The sequence below is a fragment of the Prionailurus bengalensis genome, chromosome B3 (genome assembly GCF_016509475.1).
Source record: "Prionailurus bengalensis isolate Pbe53 chromosome B3, Fcat_Pben_1.1_paternal_pri, whole genome shotgun sequence".
NCBI lineage: Eukaryota > Metazoa > Chordata > Mammalia > Carnivora > Felidae > Prionailurus > Prionailurus bengalensis.
Window position 1 is genome coordinate 7,613,494 of NC_057355.1, and position 25,984 is coordinate 7,639,477.

Sequence of the window (25,984 nt, forward strand, 5' to 3'; positions counted from 1 at the left end):
GCCCCTGGATCCAGGAACTAAGGATCAGCCTTAGTTCGGCCTGATCAGCCTGATCCAGCCCTTTGGCCAGAGTCCATTTGGAGTTTCTGCTCTGCCAGGTGCTACTTAGGTCCAACATCAACCCTGGTTCTGTGACAGCACAGCCGAGGCATGAGGCGCTCATGCCTTAGCAAGGGGGGCCTGAAGAGGACTCTCGGAGGGAGGGGGCATCTGAGTTGAGTTGAAGGAGGAGGTCTGAGGTGCACGTGCCCGTCTGTCTGTCAGTGGCTCGGTGGTTTGTGTGCCTCTGACCCATGACATTGGACTTTGGCCGTGCCCCGCCCCCTGGACTGCTCTTGCCTCCCACAGGACAGAACCCACCTGGTTCCAGTGTTAAGGAGGAGCTGCCAAGAGTCGCTCAGGATTCAGGAGCACGGAGCGAGCACAGGGCAGGAGGAGGGACCGAAGTAAAGAGAATGCGGCGGATTCCGTGGTCCAGGAGTTGACGCTCTCCTGAGGGAAGCCAGGCACGTGATGCCTGGACACGGAAGTGACAGGGTCACATTCATACACCAGCAGCCACACAGGAGTAACTCCCTAGTAACTGGAGGGTGAGGCCGGTGGCGGCTGACGGCAGCTGGGTGAGGGTGGTTTGAAGAGAGCTTGCGGAGGGAGGAAGACGTGATGTCAGGACCCAGAATATGGGGCTCCACCAAGCCCTGGCGCCCAGGGGCCGGCAGGGAGAGGCGGTGGCTCCGAGGAAGCCAGAGGGAACCGGCCCTGGCAGCGAGGGCTTCGCTTGGCTGTCTTGTGAAGAGGAAGCCGTGGGGAGCGGGCAGGAGGAGGGTCTCCCGCTGCAGCCGTGTCACAGCCTCGGCCACTGCCGCCACAAGCGGGATCACTCTCCTGGCCAGGCAGGCCCCGGTGCGTGACCTCAGTCCCTGCACAATCCAGCGATTGCTTCAAAGGAAGAAACACACTTCTTGCCCCTGTACCGACCAGTTTTCCAGATCTCTGCAGACACCCAAGTGGGTGTCCTCCAATTCAGTTGGTCGTGATGCCATGTGCCGTGAGTTAGTGTCAGTCCCCGCGGTTAAGGGCTCAGTCCTGCAAGACCGCACCACCCCTCTACTTAAGATGCCAGTTGCAAGGCCAGATGGCCACCTGCGCTTCTGACCAACGAGCTAGAGGTCGAAGGTTCCCAGGACTCCCTCCTTGGATTCAGTAATTTGCTTAGAACGGCTCACAGAACTTGGGAAAACCATGTATTTGCTAGATGACCAGTTTGTTATAAAAGGATACAAGTCAGGAGCAGCTAGATGGAAGGGATACATGGGGCGAGGGATCGGGGAGGGGCACGGGGCTCTTCCGTGCCCGTGCCCTTCCCGGGTACACTGACCACCCCTTCTCTCTGCCCCGCCCCCTGCATCCCCTGCATACTTCCCTGTGTTCACTAATTGGAAGTTCCCTGAATCCCGTTGTTGGGGATTTGTATGGAGGCTTCTTTATGTGGGCATACTTGATTAGATCATGGCCATTGGTGAGGAAGTCAGCCTCCAGTCAGGTGGGGCTGACAGTTCTAACCCTGAGATTACAAGCTTGGCTCCCCTGGCTCCCCGCCCTCAGCCTGAGGCTGTTCAGGAGCCCCTAGCTACCGGTAGTCTTATTAGTAGACAACAAGACACTTACCACTTTGGAAATTCCAAGGGTTTTAGAAGCTGTGTGCTAGGAAATGAGAGCAGAGACCAAATATATTTCTTACTATGTCACACTGATTGTGTTTTTGGAGGGGAAATAAACATACTTTAAGCTCTAGGGTGTTCAGACAATGTGCTAGGTCTTTTATAAGCACTATGTAAAAAATTTTTTTTTAAATGTTTATTTATCACTGAGAGAGAAGAGAGACAGAGAGAGGGAGAGAGAGGTGGGGAGGGACAGAGAGAGAGAGGGAGACACAGAATCCGAAGCAAGCCCCAGGCTCTGAGCTGTCAGCCCAGAGCCTGACGTGGGGCTCGAACTCACAAACAGTGAGATCATGACCTGAGTTGAAGTCGGACGCCAACCGACTGAGCCACCCGGGCGCCCCCCCCGCCGCCGTACAAGCACTGTTTTAATTTGTCTTTTGATGCTTCCATGAAACTGGCATCAGGATCATCTCTAGTTTATAGATGAAGAAACTGAGGCTGTGGGAGATTACCCAGCAGGTCAGTGGCAGTCTGGAGATTCAGAGCCCCTTATTTTTTGCTACACCAAATTCCTTCCAAAGTTCAGGGAGGAGCTAGGGAGGTGGGGGTGTGACGGAGCTTAACAGGCTGGCTCTCTGTTGATGGGAGCGCACCTCCCTGACACAGCTTGGCTTTTTGCCTTCTACGACAGAGGGATGAGGGAAGCAAGAGTCCCAAAAGCCACTCGTGTGGGTCCCACTAGCAAGTCCCCTTTGCTCTCTGCTTCGGTCTGGATTTGAGCCTCAGGGAAGCATTTCAACAGGGTGAAGGATTGGACACAGGGGGTAGTGGAGAAGTGGTTTCTGTTCTCAAAGGGTCTGTGGCTCTTCATAAAACCTCTGCCTCCTCAGTGACAGGCTTCTCTGCAGTGTTGAGGCTTCCTAAAGGAAGTTTTAATTTAGCACGAGAGGCATCAGTTAGCCCTGAGCTTATGAAAGACACGGTCAACCCCGAAACAGGTTAGAGATCACAGGCTGGAAACTGAAAAGTTTCCTTCTGGGTGTGAGACTCTCTCAGATACGGGCTGTGGAGATTAAAAGAAAAAAAAGGGGGGTGCCTGGATGGCTCAGTTGGTTGAGTGTCCGACTTCAGCTCAGGTCACGATCTCACGGTCCGTGAGTTTGAGCCCCGCGTCGGGCTCTGGGCTGATGGCCCAGAGCCTGGAGCCTGCTTCCAATTCTGTGTCTCCCTCTCTCTCTGTTCCTCCCCCGTTCATGCTCTGTCTCTCTCTCTCTCAAAAATAAATAAAAACGTTAAAAAAAATTAAATAAAAAGAAAAAAAGGGAAGTTAAAAAAAATTAAATAAAAAGAAAAAAAGGGATATCATGGAGGAGGGATTGGCGGGTCTTGACTCTAAGAGAGAGCGAGAGCTAGAAAGAGATGTCAGAACACATCTTGGACAGACGTGGTTAATAGATGCTACTTGCATGGCCCTTCTCTGTGTATTAGGCCCATGGCAGACATCACTAATCGATCACAGCTCTTTCCTGCTTACCCCCAGATTCCTTCTAAATGCGGCAATCTGTGTGAGCTGTTGCCAGCCCACCGGTGCTGCACATCGTTTGAAATGTGCTCACCAGCTCCGCTGTAATGTTTCAAGTCAGGAGGACTCAGCAGAGGTCGTTTGGGAGAATCCAGGAGGTTGAGAATGAGCTGTTCTGTCTATGCTTGCTCTTGGGAGTCCAGGGGAATAGGTATTGTGGGAACAGGAACTACAGGACAGGGGCAAGGTTGGGTGTCAGGGGTAGAGCCGAACTGGAAATAATCTCTAATTAGGCAGTAATTGAAGTCATTCGAATAGAGAGATGCCTTCCAAGAGAGGGAGGATATGGGGAGAGGAACAGACGGCTTGTGGCCGGAGGGAAGGAAACTGCTCGCGATGCTGAAGCAAGGCAAGAGGAAAATTAACAAGAGGAAAAGCAGAATTTCCTTCCCTGAGTGAGGAGGACCATCTCTGCAGCACCCTAAGTGGAAACCTCTGGAACCCTTAAGGAACTCCAGGGCTGGTCTGCGTCCAGATCACAAGGGCTGATGCTGTTAATGCGTTCTTTTTAGGTCTCAGTTGTAAGCCGGCGTTTCTTCCAGTGCCCATGTCTTTCAAGGTGCCTCCCCCCTTCCCGCAGCCTCCCACTGCATATGCCTCTTCCAGGCCTGGCCCAGCCCACCCTTCCTCCTCCACCCTGCACCTCCTCCCTTCTTCTCCGTGGCTTGCTTATGTCCCGGTGCGCTGTGCTAGGCACCACCAGTGCGATCTTGTCTTCCTGATGGTTACCTTGACTAATCACTCTGACACCCTCAGGTTGCGGAGATCATAATTCCTTCAAAGTCAAGGACTCCCTTCTCTCCCAGGGACCCGGAATTACCGTCTAACAATCAAAATGCCCCAGGCCTTGGAGCGACATTTCCGCATTAACTCGGAGGCAGAGTTGCAGTAAGGAAATCTGCCCTTTTAATAGGGGAAAATATTGCCCTCATAAGTCTTTATGCAGTGCACTTGAGCTCAGTGTTCACTTACCAATTCGCCTTTATAACTTCCATATTGAGTGAATTAAGTCCTCCATGTGGGTAGTTATTAAAGAAGTGATAAGTGCTTTATAATTCAGTAAAGGGTGGCCTGGCCATTTCATATTTTCCTAAGGAAATTGGCCACCCGAAGGGCAGCACTTTCAGGACCCCTGGGGCCGGCTGATTTTAGGCATAAAGCTTGCACTATTGGATTACTTTCAAGCCAGCTGCTCTGGTCTGGACCAAACTCTACTTCTTGCTCAGACTTTTCTTCTCCAAGGCCCGTTGGGGAGAAAGGGTCAAAGTCAATGCGTCTCTCCCTGCCTTGGGCTGTTTCTACGATTCATCAAAGACCTCTTCCTTCTCTTCTGCTTCAAAGCTGAGATGTCTAGTGAGGGCTGGAGGTTTTATGATCAGTGTGGTTTGACTTTTCATCTGTAGACAAGAGGAGAACGTCTACTAGAGTCCACGGGGTTCTGACCTCCCCACTTTCTACCCCCCAGCCCCATGGGTACAGCTTGTTCTTTATACCTCAGCCTCTTCAAATGGTTGGGGAAAATACGAGTCCTGTCCAGACGTCGGCAACCGTAGGGTTTTCATGACTTGGCTGCAAGGTCCTCAGGTTGCAAGGAAGGACAATCGTTTATTAATTTGTTCATTCGAATTTTCTGCCATGTACAGGGATCTAGTTGTGGATATAACAGTGACCAAGATAGACAGGTTGCCTCCCCTCATGGAACCTGCATTTTGTTAGTAAAGAGACACAGTAAACAAGTCAACACATACGTGGGGTAATTACAGATTTTGCCAGGTGATCTAAAGGAAATAGCATTTCTCAACCTTGGCACTGTTACCATTTTGGACTGGAATCATTTCTTTGTTCTGAGGGGGCTGTCCTGTGTCGTAGGATATTTAGTCACATCTTTGGCCTCTGCCTGCAGGACCTTCCCAGTCGTGACCATCAAAAATGTCCCCAGTCATTGCCAGATGTCCTCTGGGGAAGAGAATCCTCCCCTGGCTTAAGAACAACTGATCTAGAGGAAGGTTATAGAGAATGACTTCGGCTAGGTTGGTTAGGGAATGCCTCTCTGAGGAGATGACATTTAAGGAGATTTTAATTACTTTTAAGGGTGAAGCCAAGCGCAAGGGCCCTGAGAGGAGGGGAGAGCTTGGTGTTTTGGAGAACAGAAAGGAGACCAGTGAGACTAAAGCCGAGTGAACAGGGTTGGGTTGAGCCGAGGAAGGAGACGCCTGAGCCAGACACGTGGGGCCTTGCTGGCTGTGGTGGAGTCTGGATTTCATCCCAAGTGTGGGAGGAGCCACTGGAGGTCCATTTTTGGAGGGTGGGTACAGTGGGGGAGGGCTACGTGATCAGATTTGTGTTCCAAGAAGCTCATTCAAGCTTCTGAGTGAAGGACAGATTTTTAGGCCAGAATAGAAACAGTGGCCCTGTCTTGGAGACAGTGGCCTTTGGGAGAGGTGATGATGGCCTGGGCTCAGGTGAGGAGGTGGGAGACGGATGGAACTGATGTCTCTCGTGGAGGTGGACTTGCTCAGGTGCAGATAATGCAGGAGGGGCAGGATCACTCACTGATGAAGTTTGGCTTAGACACCTGAGTGATGCCACTGCCGTTTATTGGGACGGAGAGGCCCAAGTGGGAGGAAAGCAAGGGCCGATGTCGGACCTACTGATGTATCAGGAAAGAGCCTGGGGAAGTGTGACCAGAGACATGCATTTGGGCGCCCTCAGTGCACCGATGGTGTTCAGAGCCAGCACGTGGGTGAGATCACCATGGCATGGTGGGGTGAAGGGGGCCCCCGGGGCAAGACCTGGGAGACGCTAACATTTAGGGATCAGAGAAGGAATATGGGCCCTGCAGAGGACACTAGGAAGAAGTCGCCAGAGGAGGAGAAAGAAACTCAGGAGAGAGGAGAGTCAAGGAATCCATAGAGAACAGAATGTTTCAACGTTTTTTTTAATTTTTTTAATTTTTTTTTATTTTTGGGACAGAGAGAGACAGAGCATGAACGGGGGAGGGGCAGAGAGAGAGGGAGACACAGAATCGGAAACAGGCTCCAGGCTCCGAGCCATCAGCCCAGAGCCCGATGCGGGGCTCGAACTCACGGACCGCGAGATCGCGACCTGGCTGAAGTCAGACGCTTAACCGACTGCGCCACCCAGGCGCCCCATGAGAACAGAATGTTTCAAGAAAGAAAGAGTGGTTATTAACAGGGTAACATGCCCCTGAGAGATTGGGTAACCAGACAGCAGAGAAGAGTCTGCTGAATTTGCCAGCATGGAAATCACTGGTGACCTTGGCAGTGCAGTTTCAGTAGAGTGGCGGGGGCAGAAGACTAATTGGGATGGAGAATCCAGGGGAGGTGAGGAGGGAAGTGGTTCCTCCCACTCCTGGGGGAGTAGACAGATCCTCTGAAAATATTGGCTGTAAAGAGATGTAATGACATGGGTTCGTAACTGGAGGAGGACATGGAGTGAAGGAGATTTTCCTTTGAAATGGGCTCTCCTAGAACATGTTTGTATGCTGATGGAAAAATCTAGTAGAGAGAAAGTGAGGGTACAGAGAAGAGAGGGAGAGACAAGGAGAATGAGTCCTTGAGAAGGTGAGAGGGGTTGAGGGTAGGGGAAGGTCTACGTGGGGAGCTGATGGAGCATTGAGTACATTGTTGATCATTTTGTGGGCTCCCTAATGCATGCATGCATTCATTCACTCATTCATTCATTCATTCATTCCTTCCCTCAGTTGTCACTGGAGACATATACTTCTGGTCGGTACCCTCGGAAAACTGATCTGGTGAAAGTCAAAGTCATGTAGGAAGGGGAAAGATGGAAAAGATGTGCCAAGGTGCCAAAAGCCCACCTCATCTCCTCCTGTGTTTGGCGAGAGGGGGCCCTGCCCACTTCAAGTCCCTCTCCTGACACTGACCGTGAGCAACAGACCTGAGATCTGGTCCAGGGGCCTCCAGAGACCATTTCTGGGCCCTGTAGTGATTCTCTAGGATGCCGACTGGGATGTTGAATGGTGTGCCGTGGGCCACATCCCTGTTCAGAGATCAAGTTCAAGGTGCCTGTGGGGTCCGACCTGTGGGCTCCAGGATGCTCAAGGGGTCCAGAGTGGGGACTGTGTGGGTGCTGATTATGGCAGGCCCCAGGCACGAGGTGGCTGCTGGGCAACAGCCTGGATGGCTTCCCAAGCATGTACTTTCCCGGGGGTACCTGCCCTTATTTGAAATTCTGGAGGTGAGTGAGTGGTGAATAAGACAGATACGATCCCTGTTCTCATGCGCCGTAGTTCTAGCCTATAGACAACTGACGACAGCCACATAATCAAATAATCAAATAAGACAATTACAGATGGTTATTAAGGGCTGTGAAGGACATGAACAGGGGCTTGTGTCAGAGAGCAGCTGGCGGGGAAAAGGAGGGGGTGAGCTCACATAGGGGTCAGAGCAGGCGTCTCTGAGAAGGTGACCTTTGCAGGGAGCCCTGAGGGATTAGAAGGAACCACAACGAGTGTTTCATGGAAGTTCTGGCTGGGAATAAGTCTGGTGTGTTTAAATACAGGCAGGAGAGGGTGGCAGGGGCCCAGAAAACAAGGAGAAGGTGTTAGGGGAAGGGGCCATAGAAGTGGCCAGCGGCCAGTGGCCAGCTCATGCAGGGCCTCGGGGCCATGGCACAGTGTTCCGATCTTGTTGTAAGAGCCAAAGAAAGCGGTTGGAGGGTTTGGACCGGGGGAGAGTGTGACTGTGCAGGGGTAGAGACTGGTCAGGGGGAAGAGTGACATCAGGGAGGCCAGTTAGGAGGCAGTGTCTGTTCGCAGCTTAGAGGTGCGGCTCCACGTGTGCCGATGTGTGGGCATGCTGGGGTCTCCAGCCTGCACCCACCTGCCTGCCCAGCCGGCAGCAGTTAGACTGGGGAGAGGCCGGCCAGTCTGGTCACAGGCGAGGCAGGGGGTGGGGGGCAACCAGGACAGCTTAGATTCCCCAGTGAACCAGCCAAGTGCCAGATGAGAGACCTTTTCTTAGCCAGGGTAGCAGAGGGTGTGTGCCCTTGTCCTTTTCCCCATTAGCAGACGCAGCATCTCCGCACCTGAAGAGCACAGGTGTGTGCACAAACGTTCCCTGTTCCTGGCAGGAGCTTTGGAGTTGATCAGGAAGCCGACACAGATGCTGTCGTTTCCCATCTGTTCCCGGCACGGTCTGAATGTTCCTTTCTGCAGTCCCGGGGGTCCCAGATGCTGGGCTGGTTCACCGTGGTCCTTGGCGTGCAGCTGCTCGGAGAGCTGGTGCGCTAATGGGCTGGCGTGCTGGGGTTGCCAGCCCAAGAAAGCTCTCTAGGCTCTCAGGCCCAGCTCCCCAGGCATCTTGTACCCGCCCCCCCCCCCCCCCGCCCCGACAGCTGTCAAGGGAGATAGAGCCTGGTGACTTGGCTGGTGTGATCCAGTGCGGCTCTCCCCAGCCCTCTTGGTTCCTCAGTGCCATAGAGCTCTTGCTCCAGACGGTTTGTTTATGATGCTAAGCATATCAGATAATTGAAAGCTAATGCTTCTGTCTGGATCACTAGACATAATATGCCTGGATAACAAATCAATTTCCTTATTGCCCTACAAGGCTTTGGAGTCAAATGCGCGGCACATTCGTTGTGATTGTGCATGCGTGCGGACGTACGTACTCGTGCCCATGCGTGCGTGTGCTCTGGTGCTGATTTGTTAAGGAATGGAATCCCAGGCTGGCTTCCCCTAGGTACTCCGCTCCGTACTTCATTTCAGGCCCGCATCCTGGAGTCAGGGTTCGGAGAAGGGGGTGGGGGCCTCAGGTCTGACCCGGACCGTCCGGCGAGAAGGGACAGGTGTGCACAGCCTTGTTCGCTGAAGCTTTTAGGGTCTGTGTTGGAGGAGTGGAATACTCGGATACAGGAACAGCTGAGAAATGCCTGTTTCAGCTGCCGCCTGCCAGGATACACCTCCCAGAGCGGATATACGGAACATGGTATTAGTGTGTCCACTTAGGTGCCCCCAGGAAAATGTCAATCGACTACACCTCTAAGAATACTTCACTTACCTGTTCACCTTAATTATCCAGGAAGGAGATTAGGAACAAAGAAAATAGGGACAAGCATCTACCTATTCATGTGTGTGTACACACGCATATGCACATGTGTGTTTTTTTTTTTATATTTTCTTAGATTTTTTTTTTTTTTTTTTTTTTTTACAGCTCAAGCATTTAATTTTCCAAATCAGGAAACTTTGTTTCTCAATGTGTTCAGTAGAATTAGATTTTTTTTTTTTAACGTTTACTTGTTTTTGAGAGAGAGGGAGACAGAGTACGAGCGGGGGAGGGCAGAAAGAGAGGGAGACACAGAATCTGAGCTGACAGCTCAGAGCCCGACATGGGGCTCGAACCCACTGTGAGATCACGACCTGAGCCGAAGTTGGATGCTTTACCGACTGAGCCACCCAGGCGCCCCTATTCTCTTAGATCTTTACACAGGTTCTATTTACTTTTACTTATGTGGTTCCAACAGTAGTGATGGAATCAGCTGTTAATCACTCAGATGCTATGCGTCAACAGTGAACTGGGAACTAAGACATTTGCCTCATCTAATTCTCACACCAACCAGATTTCCTGTGAGGACACTGAGGACCGGAGAGCCTTGAGTAAGTGGCCCAGGGGCATCCATCTTCCAAGTGCCAGAGCTGGGTGTTGGCTCCTGGTCACCCTGCCTCCAGGGTGCCCACCGCTCAACCTCTGTGCTCCAAGGGGCTGCGGAGCAGATCGGTCGCAGTGCGTTTCAGGGGAGGAAAGGCCAACACCTCGGGGAGGTGTCTAAGGGGTGATGGCCCACGGCCGGATAGCAAAGAAAGAGCCAGAAAGCTGCTGCAAATGGATACAATCACCATTAAGACTTAGGAATCATGTCCGGGTAGGGCCATTTGGGTAGAGGTGTAAATTCTGCATGCTTCAGGAACCTCTGAAGGTGTCACTGTGTTATAGCTCAGCAGACTAGTTAGCTTGGTCATGATGATCCCAGATCATCAAGAAAATGTAAGTCATGTTCTGTCTCCTCTGCTTAAAAAGTCAAGGAGGTGCGTAATGCATTTTCGGGCAAAAAGAAACATCTAGCAAGGAGGTTGAACATGCAGAGGTTTTGCATTTAAATTTAGTTGTCCGGAAAATTTGGTTATGAAGAACAGATCATTAATAGCAGTGAGAAATCCCAGTGCAAATAACAGCGGTCTTAGTGCAAGGGAGGAGAGAGAGAAGATTGCAGAAATGAGGTAATACCGGCCTGCCATGTATAGAGGAAGGAAGGATGCTGTCTTGTGCCACCAGCTAATCCCTTGTCTTGCCCAGCGTCCAGGTGATGAGGAGAGTTCCGTCAGGTGAAGGGAGACACCTGTCTTGGCCTCTGCATGAACTTCAGTCCCGTCATGATGGAAGGGGGTAGATGTCTCCGTGTTCTAGAGTTTTCTATGTATAGTACTTAAATATTGGAATTCTAAACAACTCTTAAACATATCCACATGACATGTTTTTAATTAAAATATGGACCACACAGTCTGTACCATCTAATTTTTATGTGCCTGGAGATTGCCAATTCATTTCCATATTGGCTCAAGCCAAACAGAAGGAAGAAAAAAAAAAAAAGCTATGGTACAAAAAGCACAGTCAGATTTATTCTAGCACAAAGGCTTTTTATATTTTCTGTGGATATCTTAATTAATATTTCGCTTATGCCCTAGTTCATCCCCAGAATGGGTGTGAAGCAGCTGTCTGATTTCAGGACTGCATGCTGTTGTTGTGAATTGCTGGGGGTGACTTCATTTCTGATAGTTTTTCTTCTACTCCTGAAGAGGCCATGCCCACGCCCAACCCCAGTCCACCCGACAGCAGCGTGTTCTTTGACCACAGAGGCTCACCTAGACCTCGTTGAGGTTTTCCAAGCTGCACCCCTAAGCCTGGCTCTGGCTTGGTTGCTCAACATTATCATGAATTAAGCCTCACTTCCTCCCTTCTGTCTGGAAGAGTGTTGCACATTTGCTCTTGGCGAAGCGTTGGGATTCTGGGGTGTCCAGGGAGGGCGGTGGCCCGAGAGGAGGGACAGGGCCCTGAGCTGATTCTCAGGCTGGAGCATTCCCATTTCCATGCAGGACTAAGCCATGCAGAAGAGGAACTCTCAGTGATGGAGAAAGCTCTTGGCTGGTGGGTTCCAGGCTGAGCCGGACAAGAGGAGACCGTTATTGCTTCTGGGATGTGTAACTGCCCCTGGTCCAGTGTGCCAAAGAGTCCCTTATTTCCTCAAGTAATGCCCTTGACTTGAGGGGGTCTGGGAGCCATGGCTTTTGATTTTCTCCTCTCACCTGGACCCAGGGACCTAGAGGCAAGCTTTCTGGTTTTGGCCTGGGGCCCCTTAGTATTTGCTGCAAAGCAGCCATTATCAAAGTTGTTGCTGTTTTAAGCTGTGGAATGCATTCTTCAATGGTGATCTCAAGACAGAAGCCTTTATAATGAAGCAGGGCTTCCCAATATGGACATTTAGAGCCAATAATTCTTTGTTGTCCTGAGTGTTTGTGGAACATTTAGGAGCATGTCTGGCCCCTGCCCACTAGATGCTGGCATCATTCCCTGCCCCCACCCCCAAGTCATGACCGACAGAAATGTCTGCAGACGTTGCCAAATATTCCTTGGGGGTGGGGGGGGCAGAATCACTTCCTGCTGAGAGCAAGGGTATAAAAAGACTCCCCTGGAGGTAATTTAGTCAGGACGGGAGCCTAGAGTCCACCATCTTGCCTCCTTTCTGCCCCCACCCCTCGCTGCTTGTGATGGAAGCACACAGATTGAGCACAAGGCTACAGGTCTCTTCAGGGCCAGCCACCACCCTGTACTCTGTGCTCGAGAGGACAAGCACTGAGTCTCGTAGTCCCACTGACTCGTGTTCCCGGCAGGGCTCGGAGTTCTTCCCACGGTGAGGTGGGCTCCTGGGATGCCTCCGTAGGGATTGGCTGGCACAGCGGGGGGCCCTGGAACACAGTGACCGGTGACTGCCCCGCACAGGTTCAAGTGCCTCACTTTCCTTTAAAAAATGATCATTATGGATAGTTTTTCAAGCGGTAAAAGAAGCGCTCAGGGAAGACATCCTGGAACCCCAGAAAACCACAATAAAAGAAGCCCCATGTAATCAATCGTACTAGGCCCAGGTCACTACTATTTACCACGAACAAAAGCAAACCAAATTTGCTCTGTTTATCCATTTGTTATTTTAATTGTACTTTTACTTGTATATTTTTATTTATTTTATTTTTAGAGCCTGCCTTTTCCACTTAAACTTTTAACACGTGGCAGCCAGCATAGTTACCGTAACTGACCCCCCCCCCCCCCCCCCCCGCCCAGGGGCTGGTTCCCAGCGGTGAGTCATAGGAGAACTTGGCAGGTGCCCGGCCCATGTCATGCACAAATGTCAGGCTGCACCTTTGCCGCCCCCGCATCCCTCGGAACCTGCTCCGAGCTGCCGGCTGTGCATTCCCTGAACCTGTTCATAATTTCTGCTTGAACAGTTTTCCTGGAGGTCATAAATGACAGATTTACTGCCCCTCCATTTTTCTGCCACATGGAGTTTTTATCAATGATTGCTGAGAAGTGACAACTTCCAGCAGAACCATGATGATGCCGTTTTTAGCTTGAAAAGACTTCTCAGCTTCAGCGAAGCACAGGGTTAAAAATAACCATCCAGGCTAGCATTCCCCGAGGACTTACTGTGTGTCCCGAACTGTCGTACGGGGCTTCTAACCTCGTCTTTTCCATCCACTTCTCATTCTTATGCTGGAGGTATTTTATTACCCCGTTTGACAGATGAGGAAACCGAAGCTCAGACAGGTGGAGTAACCTGGACAGGGTCACATAGGCAGAGGCAGCGACGGGGCCAGGCTGTACGTCCTGGCAGCCTGGCTCGAGGCAAGTGGATGTGGTTTTGTTGCAGCTGTGGTTTTGTTGACCTGGCTCTAGAGCCTAGACTCCTCACCACACCGTGGCGCCGTGGCTGTGAAAATGCTCTTCCCCCTTATAGGGAAACTCAGACCCAACAGAGGAAGCAGGGGCCATCGCCTCGTAACCAGGGAACCCTTTGCACCAAAGAGTTCACCCATTGCACTGCCATATCTCAGTGTGTGCCTATGTCGAGGAGGGGTCAATGTGTGGCCATAAGGGTAAGTGTGGCCGTGAGGGCCAGGAAGGGCAAAGTGTTAGATTGCACTGATGATTGCCAACTCAACCATAATAGAGACACATTTACGGATTTCTAATGTGGCCTAAGAAAAATGGTTTCGTTTATTTAAGCAGTTGATTGACAGCTGCTTGTTGGGAGCAGATCCTGGCCTGCAGCTGAGCTCCTGTGAATGAATGGTTGTCTTTAGGAACAGTGTGACCTACTTGGGAGTTTACCTGGACTGATGGTCTAGTGAACACACCTGGGGGGCACTGGCACAGGTCATTTTATTCCTTCTGGTATTCCTTTTCACCTGAAACGGAGCCAGGGTCCCTGCCCTGGCAGGACCAGACCCAGCAAACTGCCCTGGGGCCGCAAGACTTCCAGGGAGAGGACTTTGGAGTTGGAATTCGGTCCCGACCTGGCCACCTGGTCCATGTCCCCAGCAGATGCCAGTGTGTCTGGCTGCTCAGCAGGAACCCCGAGAGAATGTGGTACAAAACGGGCTCTCTGCATACCTTGTCACTGTGCGGCTTTGAAATGCTTCCAGAGGCCCTGGCCACCGCCACCCTGCGGCCTTCCTGGCTCTGGCTCTACTTGATGGCAGACGGAAGAGCCACGGGTGGGGCGGGGCCGGGGAGGAGGTGTCTGGGGAAGGTGGCTGCCACTTTTCTGGCCTCAGTGCGCCTCGGATAGCGGTGTCGGGGGATGAGCTGAGAGGGTACTTTGACCTCAGGGGCCCTAATTGGGGGGGGGGGGGAGTATCAGATCCCAGGAGGGTGGGTGGGCCCCGGAGGGCCTTCCCCTGAGGCCCCTCGCAGCTCCTTGGGGCAGAGAGGTGTATGAATGGTAATTTCTCGCACAACCCTAGAGTTGGAAAGGGTCTTAATAATCAGTAGTTGGATGGCTGAGTTGGAGGATGTTTGTCTCTGGCATTTGGTCAATATCAAAAAAAAAAAAAAGAAAAAAGAACAGGAATCAAACTTAGGACAGGCCAGCCTCCTGTGCTTACAGAACTTCCCAGTTCCTTTGCTTTGGGTTGGAGCTTATCTACTGGACGAGTTAGTGCTGGTTTATGTCTTTCGATAAAAAGCTCTGGTTAATGGTGATTTATATCTTCGATGAATAAATCGGAGAAGATGAATTAATTATTACTTAGTAAATGTAGTGTGCCTGCTCCATGCAAGCCTCCTTAAACATGAGGTCCCTTGGGAGAAAGTTCTAAGCGGAGACCTTTGAGAGGAGAGAAACTGCTGATCTAGTGTAAACCCTCTCCCTTTGCACATGAAGACAAAAGAGGCCCAGAAAGGTCATATCTCTTGCTCACAGCCACCGGTCCTTAGGTCCCAGAGGTGAAGCCGGAGCTGGGCTCCTTGGTCTCACTTCCTTTTGTGACGCCGTGGCGCCTCCCTGGTCCCCAGCCTGTCCACTTTCTGGAGTTGGTTCTGCCCAATCAAACTATTAGTGTTCTTGAACTCCAGATGTGTTAGGCTGGGGTCACTGAAACGAGGCTGTCAGTGTCTGGACCCTGGGGGACCTGAATCCAGTGTGTGCTCCTCCTGGGCTCTTCTACTCGAAAGCCATGCCCACTGTCCAGCCACTCTCCCCCTCCCCCCTTTAAAAACCGTATCATTTGTATTGTCTTTCTGGACCGCTAAGAAAATGAGCATGTCCTTAGAAGAAGGGAAACTAAGTCACGAAGCCCAACCGGGAAGCCGAGTTTCGAGTCTTCAAAAAAGGAGAGCTTTCTGGAGCTGAGAGGGGACACTAAATGTTGTCCCTGGGCCAGGTGCTCTGGGTCCCGTGATGATCTCCTCAGGCAGGTGGTGTGCATAGCCCCTCACAGAGGGAGAAACCGAGGCTCAGAGACCCTTGGCTGCTTGGCAGAAGGCCTGGCTAGTGTGTAGGTGATCCGGGATTCGGAGCTGGGTCTCTCTGGCTCTGAAGACGGCACCTTTCCTGTGGACCCTGGCCTACCTGAACCTTGTCTTTCCTCCTCCCCCGCAGACACATAGAGAACTGGCGGGGCCTGCACACGCTCAATGCAGTGGACATGGAGCTCTACACCGGCCTCCAGAAGCTGTGAGTGTGCCCGGTCTCAGTCTCAGCAGGGGCTTTGGGCTGCCTCCAGGGTTGGGTGGAGTCGCTGGGAAGTCATGGGTGGGGATGGGGGTAGGGGGGGGATGTCAGGCTGCCTCCAGGGCTGGGTGGGGTCACTGGGAAGTCTTGGGGGGGGATGGGTGTAGGGGGATGTCAGGCTGCCTCCAGGGCTGGGTGGGGTCACGGGTGGGGTGATGGGTGGGTATGGGGGGGGGGGATGTCAGGCTGCCTCCTGGGCTGGGTGGGGTCACGGGTGGGGTGATGGGTGGGTATGGGGGGGGATGTCAGGCTGCCTCTAGGGCTGGGTGGGGTCACGGGTGGGGTGATGGGTGGGTATGGGGGGGATGTCAGGCTGCCTCCTGGGCTGAGTGGGGTCACAGGCGGGAGGGGGGTGGGGGGGTGCGGAGGGGTGCTGGGCACTGCCAGCTGTCCTCTGTACTTTGCTCCATTGTTTCTCTTTTAGTAGAGTCAGTACCACCTACTTGGGGGATGTCCTGGCCTTCAGAGGCCATGCCCTCCCCCTCCCCCATTTCCTCTCAGCCTAGAAAGCAAGGGTGTTCTGTGATCTCACCAGTAGCTAGGGTTTCAGGGCAGGACCTGAACCCAGGTCTCTGGACTAGTGTTCTTGCCTCAACCCTGTGGTTGACTAATGGTCCCCCCCCCCACAAAGTGCCACACTCCCAGCCACCTCCTTCTGACTCTAGGTGTTAGTGGCTCTGGGGCACTTGGGGTTGGAGAGGGAGAGGGAGTAGGGACAGTCACTGGACCAGATTCTTGAGGAGGAGACCGGTTGTTGTTACCTGCTTGCCGACCGCTGCGGGCACATCCGGATCCCTCTCCCAGGTCCCGGTGGGGTGTGAGCCCAGATACCATCCCCTTGGCCCCTGGTGATGCTGGCGGATGAGGAAATGCATTCAGTTCACAGGGGCGGCTGCAGGCGCAGCCTTGGCGCGACCTTCTGTTAGCTCAGCTGGGAGCAGACGTCCCGGTGCTCTGTAGGCTCTGCTGACCCTGTTTTTCTCTCTCTCCAGGACCATCAAGAACTCAGGACTTCGGAGCATCCAGCCCAGAGCCTTTGCCAAGAACCCTCACTTGCGCTATATGTGAGTAGAGCTGGGACGTGGGCTGCAGGGAGCGGGAGGGGGCGCGTGGCAGGAGAGTGCTGGGCGGCGGAATTGGAGACCTGAGGTCTGGGCCTGGCCTTGTCACTGTGTGCCCTGGGCCTCCAACTTTACCTCCTACAGTGAGGGTTTGGGATTTGAGGATCTCTAAGGTTCCTGTCAGAAGGAAAAGCCTAAACCAGGGCTTGGAGGGGGAAAGTCTCCTGACTCCCAAGTTTGTTTGTTTTTCATTTGCAGTTTGATGGGAATGTAAATAAGATATTCCACTTATCTGTGATGTGAACGCTATGCTTCTGAGAGCATTTGTAGGTCCGAGTGTGTGTGTGTGTGCACGTGCGGCTGTGTGTTGAGGTGGGGCTGGAAAAAGAGGGAAGGCAGGGGCAGACCAAGTGTTGTGTCTGAATAGGCTCTGGGTTCCATGGAGAAGGGCTCAGAGAATGGAGACCCCTGTATAAGAGGTCACACAGCTTTGTCTGGGACAGTTTGCGGGTCGCATGGCTCTGGGTGGGATTCTTGTCTGTACCTCCCTCCACCCCTTCTTTCCCTCTGCCTTCCATGTCTGATGGCGGAAGGGCCTCCTCAGGGTTGGCTCTGGTTGGACCTGTGGCCGCCTTGGACATCCACTGGGCACGTTCCTGAGAGAGTAGAGATTCGGCAGGAACCAGGTGGAGAGGCAGGAGTCTGTTGTATTTGGGGAGAAAATGGAGCAGTGACGTGCAGGTGAATCTTTCCTTTGGCCACAGGAGAGTTGTACTGGCCGAGGCATTTTGCATTTGATGAGAGGAGGGCAGTCCGCTGGATAGGAGTATCCTCTGAAGAGGATACCCCCATCCCCACCCATGACTTCCCAGTGACCCCACCCAGCCCTTCCAGAGGAAGCTTTCAGAAAGTGGCGGGAAGGGAGGAAGGGAAAAAGAAGAGACCATGGAGGATTGTGGTGGTAGGGGTGGTTCCCTTTGGGGGTCCTGGCCTCACCCTTTGTTCCTCTGTGTGCTTTCTCAAGCACATAGTAAGTAATCAGTGAATACACACACACACACACACACACACACACACACACACACATACACACACACCAGTTAAGGCCACCCTTGCTTGATGCTCACCTTTCTTTTCTCCATCTGGAACTAACATGCTGCAAGGCCCTTGCTCAGGCCCTGATGTATTAGCTGTGGGGGACGAGACCTCCTTTCCAAATGTCCCATTTAGCTGTTGCCCCTTATCCTAGTCTAGCGTCTGTGGTGAGATTCTCCTCATGTGTGTTCTTTGCAGCTGGAGGCGTAGCTGGAACCAGAGGAGGGCCTTGGACCAGATGCTCCAGGTGTTTATTTTATTGGGGATTTGAATTTCAATGTAAAATATCCCAGGGGAAGAAGCTTTTGACCTCTGAGAAGTCTTGCTTTTCATGCTAACTCATTCAAAGTTCACAAAGTTAACCGCCCATGGCAGGTCACGTGGGGACAGTGGAAGCTGGGGACCACATGTCCCCTCTGAAGGGGCAGCCAGCTGATGCTGCTGTTGCGTGGGGGTGGGGGCCTCGCGTTGCCAGACTTACTGTTTTTTCAAAAAGAGCTGGAGGTCCAGCGAAACCACTCAAGTTTTAAATGCTGGCAACTAAAGACAAAACCCCTCTACCCCACGGGCCAAACAGAACATCTCCATGCACAGAATATGGCACATAGAGTACCAGTTTGTGGTAGTCACACTTGGGGGAGGGAAGCTGTCAACATGGGAGAGGACAGAGGCCGGGTGCTTATGCCCTAGAGACTTCTAAGGCATTGGGTTACCTGCAGCTCTCAGCAAAATCGAGGGGACTTTGGGATCCCTCAGTTTTCTTTGGGCCCCAGAAATGGGAGCAGGGGTGCATCTCTGAAGTGCAATGTACTGGAACATTCCTTTGACTTACCCTTGAGATCCTGCAAGAAAGGTGTGACCCATGGTCTCCTTGGGGATGATCTGGGGTCTGTTGGGTGGTGGCCATGACAGGCTTGTGGGGCTTGTAAGAGTCCCAAGGTTTGGTGGGCAGAACGGGTCTGGTTGGAGTGGTTCTGTTGATAACTGGGAGCCTGCCCATGACCTCGGGCCCTGTTTTCTCCTGGTAGCATCGGGCAGCTTTTGCCAAAGTGCTTGCTGTTGGCAAGAAGGATGGGCTACAATCAATCTACCCCCAATTTGGGCCTGGCTGTACATCAGAGGCCAGTTGGGATGCTTAGCTTGGTATGAGAGATTTAGCACCTGTCGAGAGGAAGCTACAGTGGACACTCCACAGAGGAGTGAAGGAGGTGGACTTCATCGATGGGCTTATTGGTTAACTTTTCCCACTTAATGAGGACACACCCCCTGATCCCAAGTGAGTGAATTTCCCAGCAGCTTCAGGACATTTTTCTCCTGGCAAACGGGCCAGGTTTCTCTGCTCCCTTGCAGCATCTTCTATTTCTGTACTCTAAATGCAGTTACAAGTCTTGGGCCCCAGCTGAGCAATCACAAGATGATCACTTACTCCAACACTAATTGCCGAGCCCTGGCTTGGCGGCTTTTTTCTTTTTCTTTTTTTTTTTTAGGTGATGGCTGAGAAGTCTTTTCTTGTCTCCTCTGTACGGAATAAGAAGCAGGAAGTGAAATCATCACCCTCTGTACTGATGTCAAGTTATCTAGATTGTCCTGATTGGCTCTGCCCCCCCGCCCCGTCCCCCCCAACTTCTAAGCTGCTGTTGCATCACTCAGGGTCTGCTTCTTCCTCAGGGCAGAAAAATGAACCAGTGATGTTGAGGCCAAGTTGTGTGTCACGAAGAAGGCTGGAGAGGAGGACTCTTGTGTCCTACTTCAAGGTTTATGAGTGACTGACCACCTTTTCTTGACTGCTTCAGGTTTTTCTCTGTCCTTTATTGAGCCTGAGAAAAGGAAATTGTGATTCGTCTACACCCAGGGAGAGCCTTTCTGAGACACTGGCGTGTCCTTGACCCTTAGATCCTTTTCTTAGCTCCTGGATTAAGGATTCTTAAGGATAAAGATCTTCCAAGTGGATGATTGGAATAGCTATTTGCTCATCTGTAAAATGGGCACACTTTGCGGATGGGATGTGGGGAAGATGAGGTTAAGGAGGCACACGCAGCACTTAGCGCAGTGACCAATAAATGGTCAGGGTTCAGAAACCGCAGTCGTTAATAGTGATAATAATTACTGTTACTCATGGTGGTGATAATAGAACCAAAGAGGGGGGGCCAAGTGGCCTTGATGATTCTGACCGCGACTTTGTTCTGGAAAAGTCATATATCCTGCAGTGCAGTCCATCTGTCTGGAGCCTGGGATACTCCCCTCTGCAATCTCTCGTGTCTTTCTTCCTTGAATACTGACGAATGACCCCGGAAAGATTCTCTGTTCTTTCCATTTAGTCCCCCCTGCTCTAGACTCCCTGAACACCCCTCTCTGATGATGTTAGTTTCAGAAAGGACCCAAACGATTCGGCTGATGAGCTTACCCTTGGTTTCCATCCGATTGGAGACCACATCCACATCCACATCCACCCGCACTAGTGAACTTGGATTATTTGCCGAGTTTCCCAGCCCCGTTTCTGCAGCTGGCTCATCTCTTCCTTTTTGGGGGTTTGTTTTCTCTGGCGTGGCTCACATCGGCCGGATCTTTGCAGGCTGGGGTCCCCATAAGCCGAATAATGTAGACGTCTGTCTCTGAACTGCACTAAAATGGTGATATTTTCTTCCATCTGTGGAGCACTTCAGAGTTTCTCGAAGTGCTTTCCCACATTATCTCCTTGAACTCTCATTCCCATGCTGGCTGGGGGAGGGTGGTAGGCAGCCCAGGAAGGCAGGGCTAAAGAGGGTCTCACTTGTGAGCAGAAGCCGAACTACTGTGAAGTCCTCTGATTTTCTTTCCAGGAATCTTTCCGTTATACCTCATGGTCCAGAAGGGGCAATATTTTTCACTGAAGAAATTAAAATTTTTTTTTTCTTCTTAAGGTGGTTAAAAAATTTCATAAAAAGGCTAGTGTCAGGAGAGAAGAAGGAAAGGCTAGTATTGACTGAGAACTGACCCTGTGCCAAGGACTATGCCTGGTGCTTTTTGCAAATACGACCGTGTTCCTCTCGGTAACCCTAAGTTAGGGTTCCTCTATCCCCATTTGATAGATGGGAACACTGAGGGACAGAAATCATAACTGACTTCTCCCAAGATCACACAGTAGTTAGCAGAACAGCCAGGACCTGGACTCTGATCCCCAAGCCTCTGAAGTCGGTGTATTGTTCTACAGACCAGGCATGTTTGTGTCTCTCCCTGTGGTTCTCCAGCAAGAACTCCTTATGAGAAGGGCGGGAGTCTTTAAAGTTTTATAAGAGAGAGCTGCTGTTTCTCTTGGGGGTTTATCACCATCCATCCTCCAAGACCTCTGTTGAGAAAGTTCTGTTTGGTTTCTTTTCCTATTCAGGTCAAATCCTGTAACGACAGTTATGTTACAACCTGAATATCTTTATTATAAAAGACTTCTTAGGATTAGCCTGTGGCTCCTTCATTTCCAAGAATATGCAATGTGAGATTCCAGCAAGCCAAAAGAATTTATTTAATCCCTTCGAGTTGTTGTGGTCAGGTTTCTCTGGTGTTCCGTTTCTTGCTTTTGCTCACAAAACTCTGGATACCACATTAAGTTGTTCCTCTCTGTCGTAAGCAGATGCACGCTTGATCTTCAGCTGAGTGAGCCAGCCCTGAGCTGACCTGTGTGGGAGTGTGATGGGGCGACGAGGGGGAGAATGTCCTGATGGGAGCATGATTGTGTCAACTGTATTGTGTTCCCAAGGAGAGAAAGTCAATGGCCCTGGGCGGGTAGAAAAGAGGAATCGGCCGAGTCCCTGCCATTTCAGAACTTGACTGAGAAGGCAGTACATTTCTCTCGAGGTTATTGGGATGGAAACGTGGTGAGATGGATTCATTATATATTGTAAATCACTCAGTGCTTTTTCTCCTTGAAGTAACCCCCCATTCTGGGATACGAGACAGTGTGTAGATACTTTATCAGTAGACTTTTGCCTTCCTGCCTGCCTCTTCCCTCTGCACGGACTTTCCTCCAGGTCCCAAAGGGATTGGCGAGTGGTACTCTTGTCCCCTTACTGCTTCTCCCACATGTGCCCTACCTCCTCTGTTCCACATGGAGGACTTAGCCATTGAGCACTGTGTAGCTAACAGCATGGGCTTTAGAGAGAGAAGGGCCAGGGGTTCAAATCTGGATCCTTCACGTCTTACGTAGTAAGCTTCTATGCCTTACTTAGGCAAGCTGCTGAATTTCCGTGAGTTTTGAAGGGATTGTAAGAATTCCTACTTCATGGGATTGTCCTGAGCCTTCAATAAGATGATGCTTAGAAAGTGCTTAACATGGTGCTTTATGAAAGACTTAGTATATGTTTTTGCTGTTATTAATGACTTCTTCCCTGATCATTGGTTTCTGATTCTCCATAATCACAGGTAATTAAAGCAGAAAGGGCTCTAGAGCTAACCCCCCAAATTTATATTCCTGTCTCTGCTCTCATCCCTGCTCTTTATTTTTTTAAATTTATTTTGAGAGAGAGGAAAAAAAGAGCGAGAGAGGTGGGGGGAGTGCATCCCGAGCTGTCTGCGCAGCATCAGGCTCGAATTCACGAACCAAGAGGTCATGACCTGAGCTGAAATCTGGAGTCAGATGCTCAACTGGCTGAGCCACCGGGCGCCCTTCATCTCCACCCTTTAGATTTCTTTCATATGTTAAACCACTTTTGTTGAATCTCCTGCTTGACATCTCCACTTGAGTGGCTAAGATTTGGGTCACACTTAACTTGGCGAAAACAGAATTGCTGGTTTCGGTCCACCTCCTCCCTCCAAACCTGTTTCCCTTGGTGGTTCCTGTTTTTGTAAGCAGTACCACCCGCTAGATCACTCACACGGAATCTCCTGAGTCATTTTGCTGCTTCTCTTCCCTTCGCCTGCTTTCTTCTATCCTTCCACCGGTTACCCACCATATACCATCTTGGTCCAGGCTCTCTGGCAACAGCTTCCTAACTGGTTTTCTTACTTTTTGTTCCTTACATTTCGTTTCTAGTACCGTTGCCAGAGTGATATTTTAAACACAAAAATCCAGTTGTGTCATTCCATGGCTTAAAGCCCTCCAATTACTTCCACGTTACTTAGAATAAAAGCTAAACCCCTTACCATGGCCACAGGATTCGGGCTGTTTTGGTTTCCTCTCTTTGTCTCCTTCCCTGGCACTTTCCTCCCTTGCTCTCTGCTGCAGCCCATTTTATTTTATTTTAATTCAGTTTTTTCAAATATTTATTTTTGAGAGAGAGAGAGCACATGCGCGGGCGTGGGGAGGGGCAGACAGAGGGGACCAGAGAATCTGAAGTGGGCTCTGCGTTGCCAGCAGAGAGCCTGATGCGTGACTTCAGCTCAGGAATCTCTAGATATGACCCGAGCCGACACTTCACCAACTGAGCCACCTAGGCGTCCCTCTGCTGCAGCCTTATGAACTAACTCCCTTTCAGTTCCCTGAATGTGCCATGTTCGTTCCTCCCCTTGGAGTTTTTGTCCTTGCTGATCCACTGGCCCCAGATCTGTGCATGGTTGGCTCCTTGTCATCATTCTCTCTGATGCCCCTTGCTTCGCCCAGCCTCTCTGACCACCCAGTTTCCGTGGCCTTTCTTCTCTTCATGCACCTGTCACCCAATTACAACCTGTGGCTTAACAGTTTCCCTGGCCTTTGTTACTTTCGACTGTGTGGAAATATCTCTTTCATTTATCTGTTAAATTGTTTATACCCCATGTCCCCTGCGAGAATGTCAGTTTCCACGGAGCAGGGACTTTGTGTTGTTCTCTGCTGTAGCTCCAGTACCTAGAATGACACCTGTCCCATAGCAAGTGGCCCGTAGCTCTTTGTTGGACATAGCCATTTGTTGGCTAGTCTGACTTGATCATTCTGTGGACGAGAAGGTGGATTTCTTCTATAGTAGATAAGAATTCTGGCCAAGATCTATGGGTAGGAACTGAGCCAGGACTAGAACACAGGTCTTGGTATTAGCAGCGTGACATTCTTTCCACCGTATCGTCCTGTTGACCATTCTCGGGTCCTCTCTAGCCAGACCTCCTCACGCTCTGTGTATGGTGGAGAACATTGAAGCTGTGTTAAAAAGAAAGGCTATACAGGGCAAATAATGTGCACAAAACACCTCTACCATAACACGGCTATAAAATGTGCAAATAGGACATAATCCCATCACAACACCACTCTGCTGAAATGTCACATGAAAACGTACAGTGAAGGCAACTTCTCTCTTTGAGATTTCTGCTCCTACAGCTCTGTCTGCTCAGAAGCCCCCTCGAACCTGGTGCTCCAGCTGATGCCTCGCACGAAATCCCATCAGCCAGTTTGGTTCTTTGGATGAGTAGCTAAGAGGTGCTCTCACACCACCCTGCCCGAGTTTAACTTCCAGCTCTGTTCCATATATCTGTACATCTTGGGCAAGTCACTTAACATGATCTGAATCAGTCTGTGCCTGAATCTCCTCGTTTGAAATATGGGGGGTGAGAGGGTTGTTATGTTAGCAAGATTACATGGATTAATGCATACGAAGTATTGAGATGAATATGTGACCCATAATAAGAAGCAGTATATGTCAGCTGTTGTTGCTGTGATTCTTGAGGTTACACTGTGACCGTCACATTCTCAGTATGCAGCCAAATAAATACATAGAGAACTATGTATTAAGGCTCTCCTGTGTTCCTCCCCTTCTAAGTGCTGCATGCTCTAGGGGATTTATCATGCACAAGACATGGTTCCTGTCCTTACAGAGCTTACCAGCTATTTGGGGGAATATGAGGCCTTGGCATAGCCAGGAGAGTGACTCTGATCCTTTTTTTTTTTTTTTTGGAGAATATGGTTAAAGCTGTACAATTTCTCCTCAGAAAAAGTTCTCCCCCTCTGCCCCAGCACACCATTTTGTACGCATTTTGGGGGATTTATAGCCTTCCTGTGGACCTGAGTTAAGAACCTGTCCGAGGATGTCCTAGAGACAGGCGTGTGGTGGCTGGGATGTGTGGTTTATACCTAGCAGGTCACAACCATTTCAAATTCTTTTTTTAATATTTATTTTTGAGAGAGAGACAGAGAGACAGAGTGCAAGTGGGGGAGGGGTAGAGAGAGAGAGGGAGACACAGAATCTGAAGCAGGCTCCAGGCTCTGAGCTGTCAGCACAGAGCCCGACATGGGGCTCAAACTCACGAACCGTGAGATCACGACCTGAGCCGAAGTCGGCCGCTTAACCGACTGAGCCACTCAGGTGCCCCAGGGTGCCTAAAACTACTATTCTAGATGTGACAAATGAGGTTTATATTATGCCATATTCTCCTGGGCATAAAGGAACACTTTCGTAACTTACGGTCTTCACTGTAGTTAAGATAGGTTAGGAATAGACTGGGTATGGTATGGAATTTCTTTTTTGGGGGTGATGAAAAATGTCCTCAAAGTGGTTGCACAACCATGTGAATGTACCAGAAAATATCGAATCGTACGGTTAAGTGGGTGAACTATATGGTATGTGAATTATATATCAATAAAAACAATGCACGTGTGTGTGTGTGTGTGTGTGTGTGTGTGTGTCCCATGCCTCTCCAGCAGAAGCTTTTAGAGCCTGTGTAGGGCTTTCCTGTCTCTTTGCCCTTTGTCACGGGACACAGGATGTTACATTCAGACAGAGGCTGCTCCATTATCCTGAGTCTCACTGGGAAGCTGATGGGGACAAAGCCACAGCTGACCTTCTGTGGACATGCAGTATGAGAAAGAACTAAACATTGGCTGTAGTAAGAAAAGAAACAGATAAACCAGGGATAACGATGGCCGTAACCCGTGCATGGGCAGGCACGTACTGGGACCCTCTCAGTGCTTAGCTGTCATTCTCTTCCTTTCTGTCTCCCTCAGGAAGGGGTCTCAGAGCACAAGGGAGGCGGATGCTATTGCAGCGATGGCTTTGAACCTTCTTGAATTTATATGTGCGAAGAAGTAAATTGTGAGCCAATGGTGGCTTAAAAAAATTTTTTTTAACGTTTATTTTTGAGAGAGAGAGCACGAACGGGAGGGGCACAGAGAGAGGGAGACAACAGAACCTGAAATCAGGCTCCAGGCTCCGAGCTGTCAGCACAGAGCCCAACGCGGGGCTCGAACCCACGAGCCGTGAGATCATGACCTGAGCTGAAGTTGGATGCTTAACTGAGCCACCCAGGCGCCCCAGTGGTGGTTCTTTATAGAGGTTGTGTGTTACTCATGATACCACTCATGCCTTTGACACTCTGCACAAAGTTGACCTTTT

General features: G+C 50.8%; 1 protein-coding gene across 4 annotated transcripts in view; it reads left to right on the plus strand.

Annotated features, from left to right (window-relative positions):
• NTRK3 (neurotrophic receptor tyrosine kinase 3) overlaps positions 1-25,984 on the plus strand; it is a 398,764-nt gene that overhangs the window by 61,029 nt on the left and 311,751 nt on the right. For all 4 annotated transcript variants that reach the window (XM_043554722.1, XM_043554724.1, XM_043554725.1 and 1 more), the window contains 2 exons: positions 15,436-15,510; positions 16,560-16,631. In XM_043554722.1, coding sequence (XP_043410657.1) covers positions 15,436-15,510; positions 16,560-16,631 — 147 coding nt within the window. The remainder of the gene's footprint in view (positions 1-15,435; positions 15,511-16,559; positions 16,632-25,984) is intronic.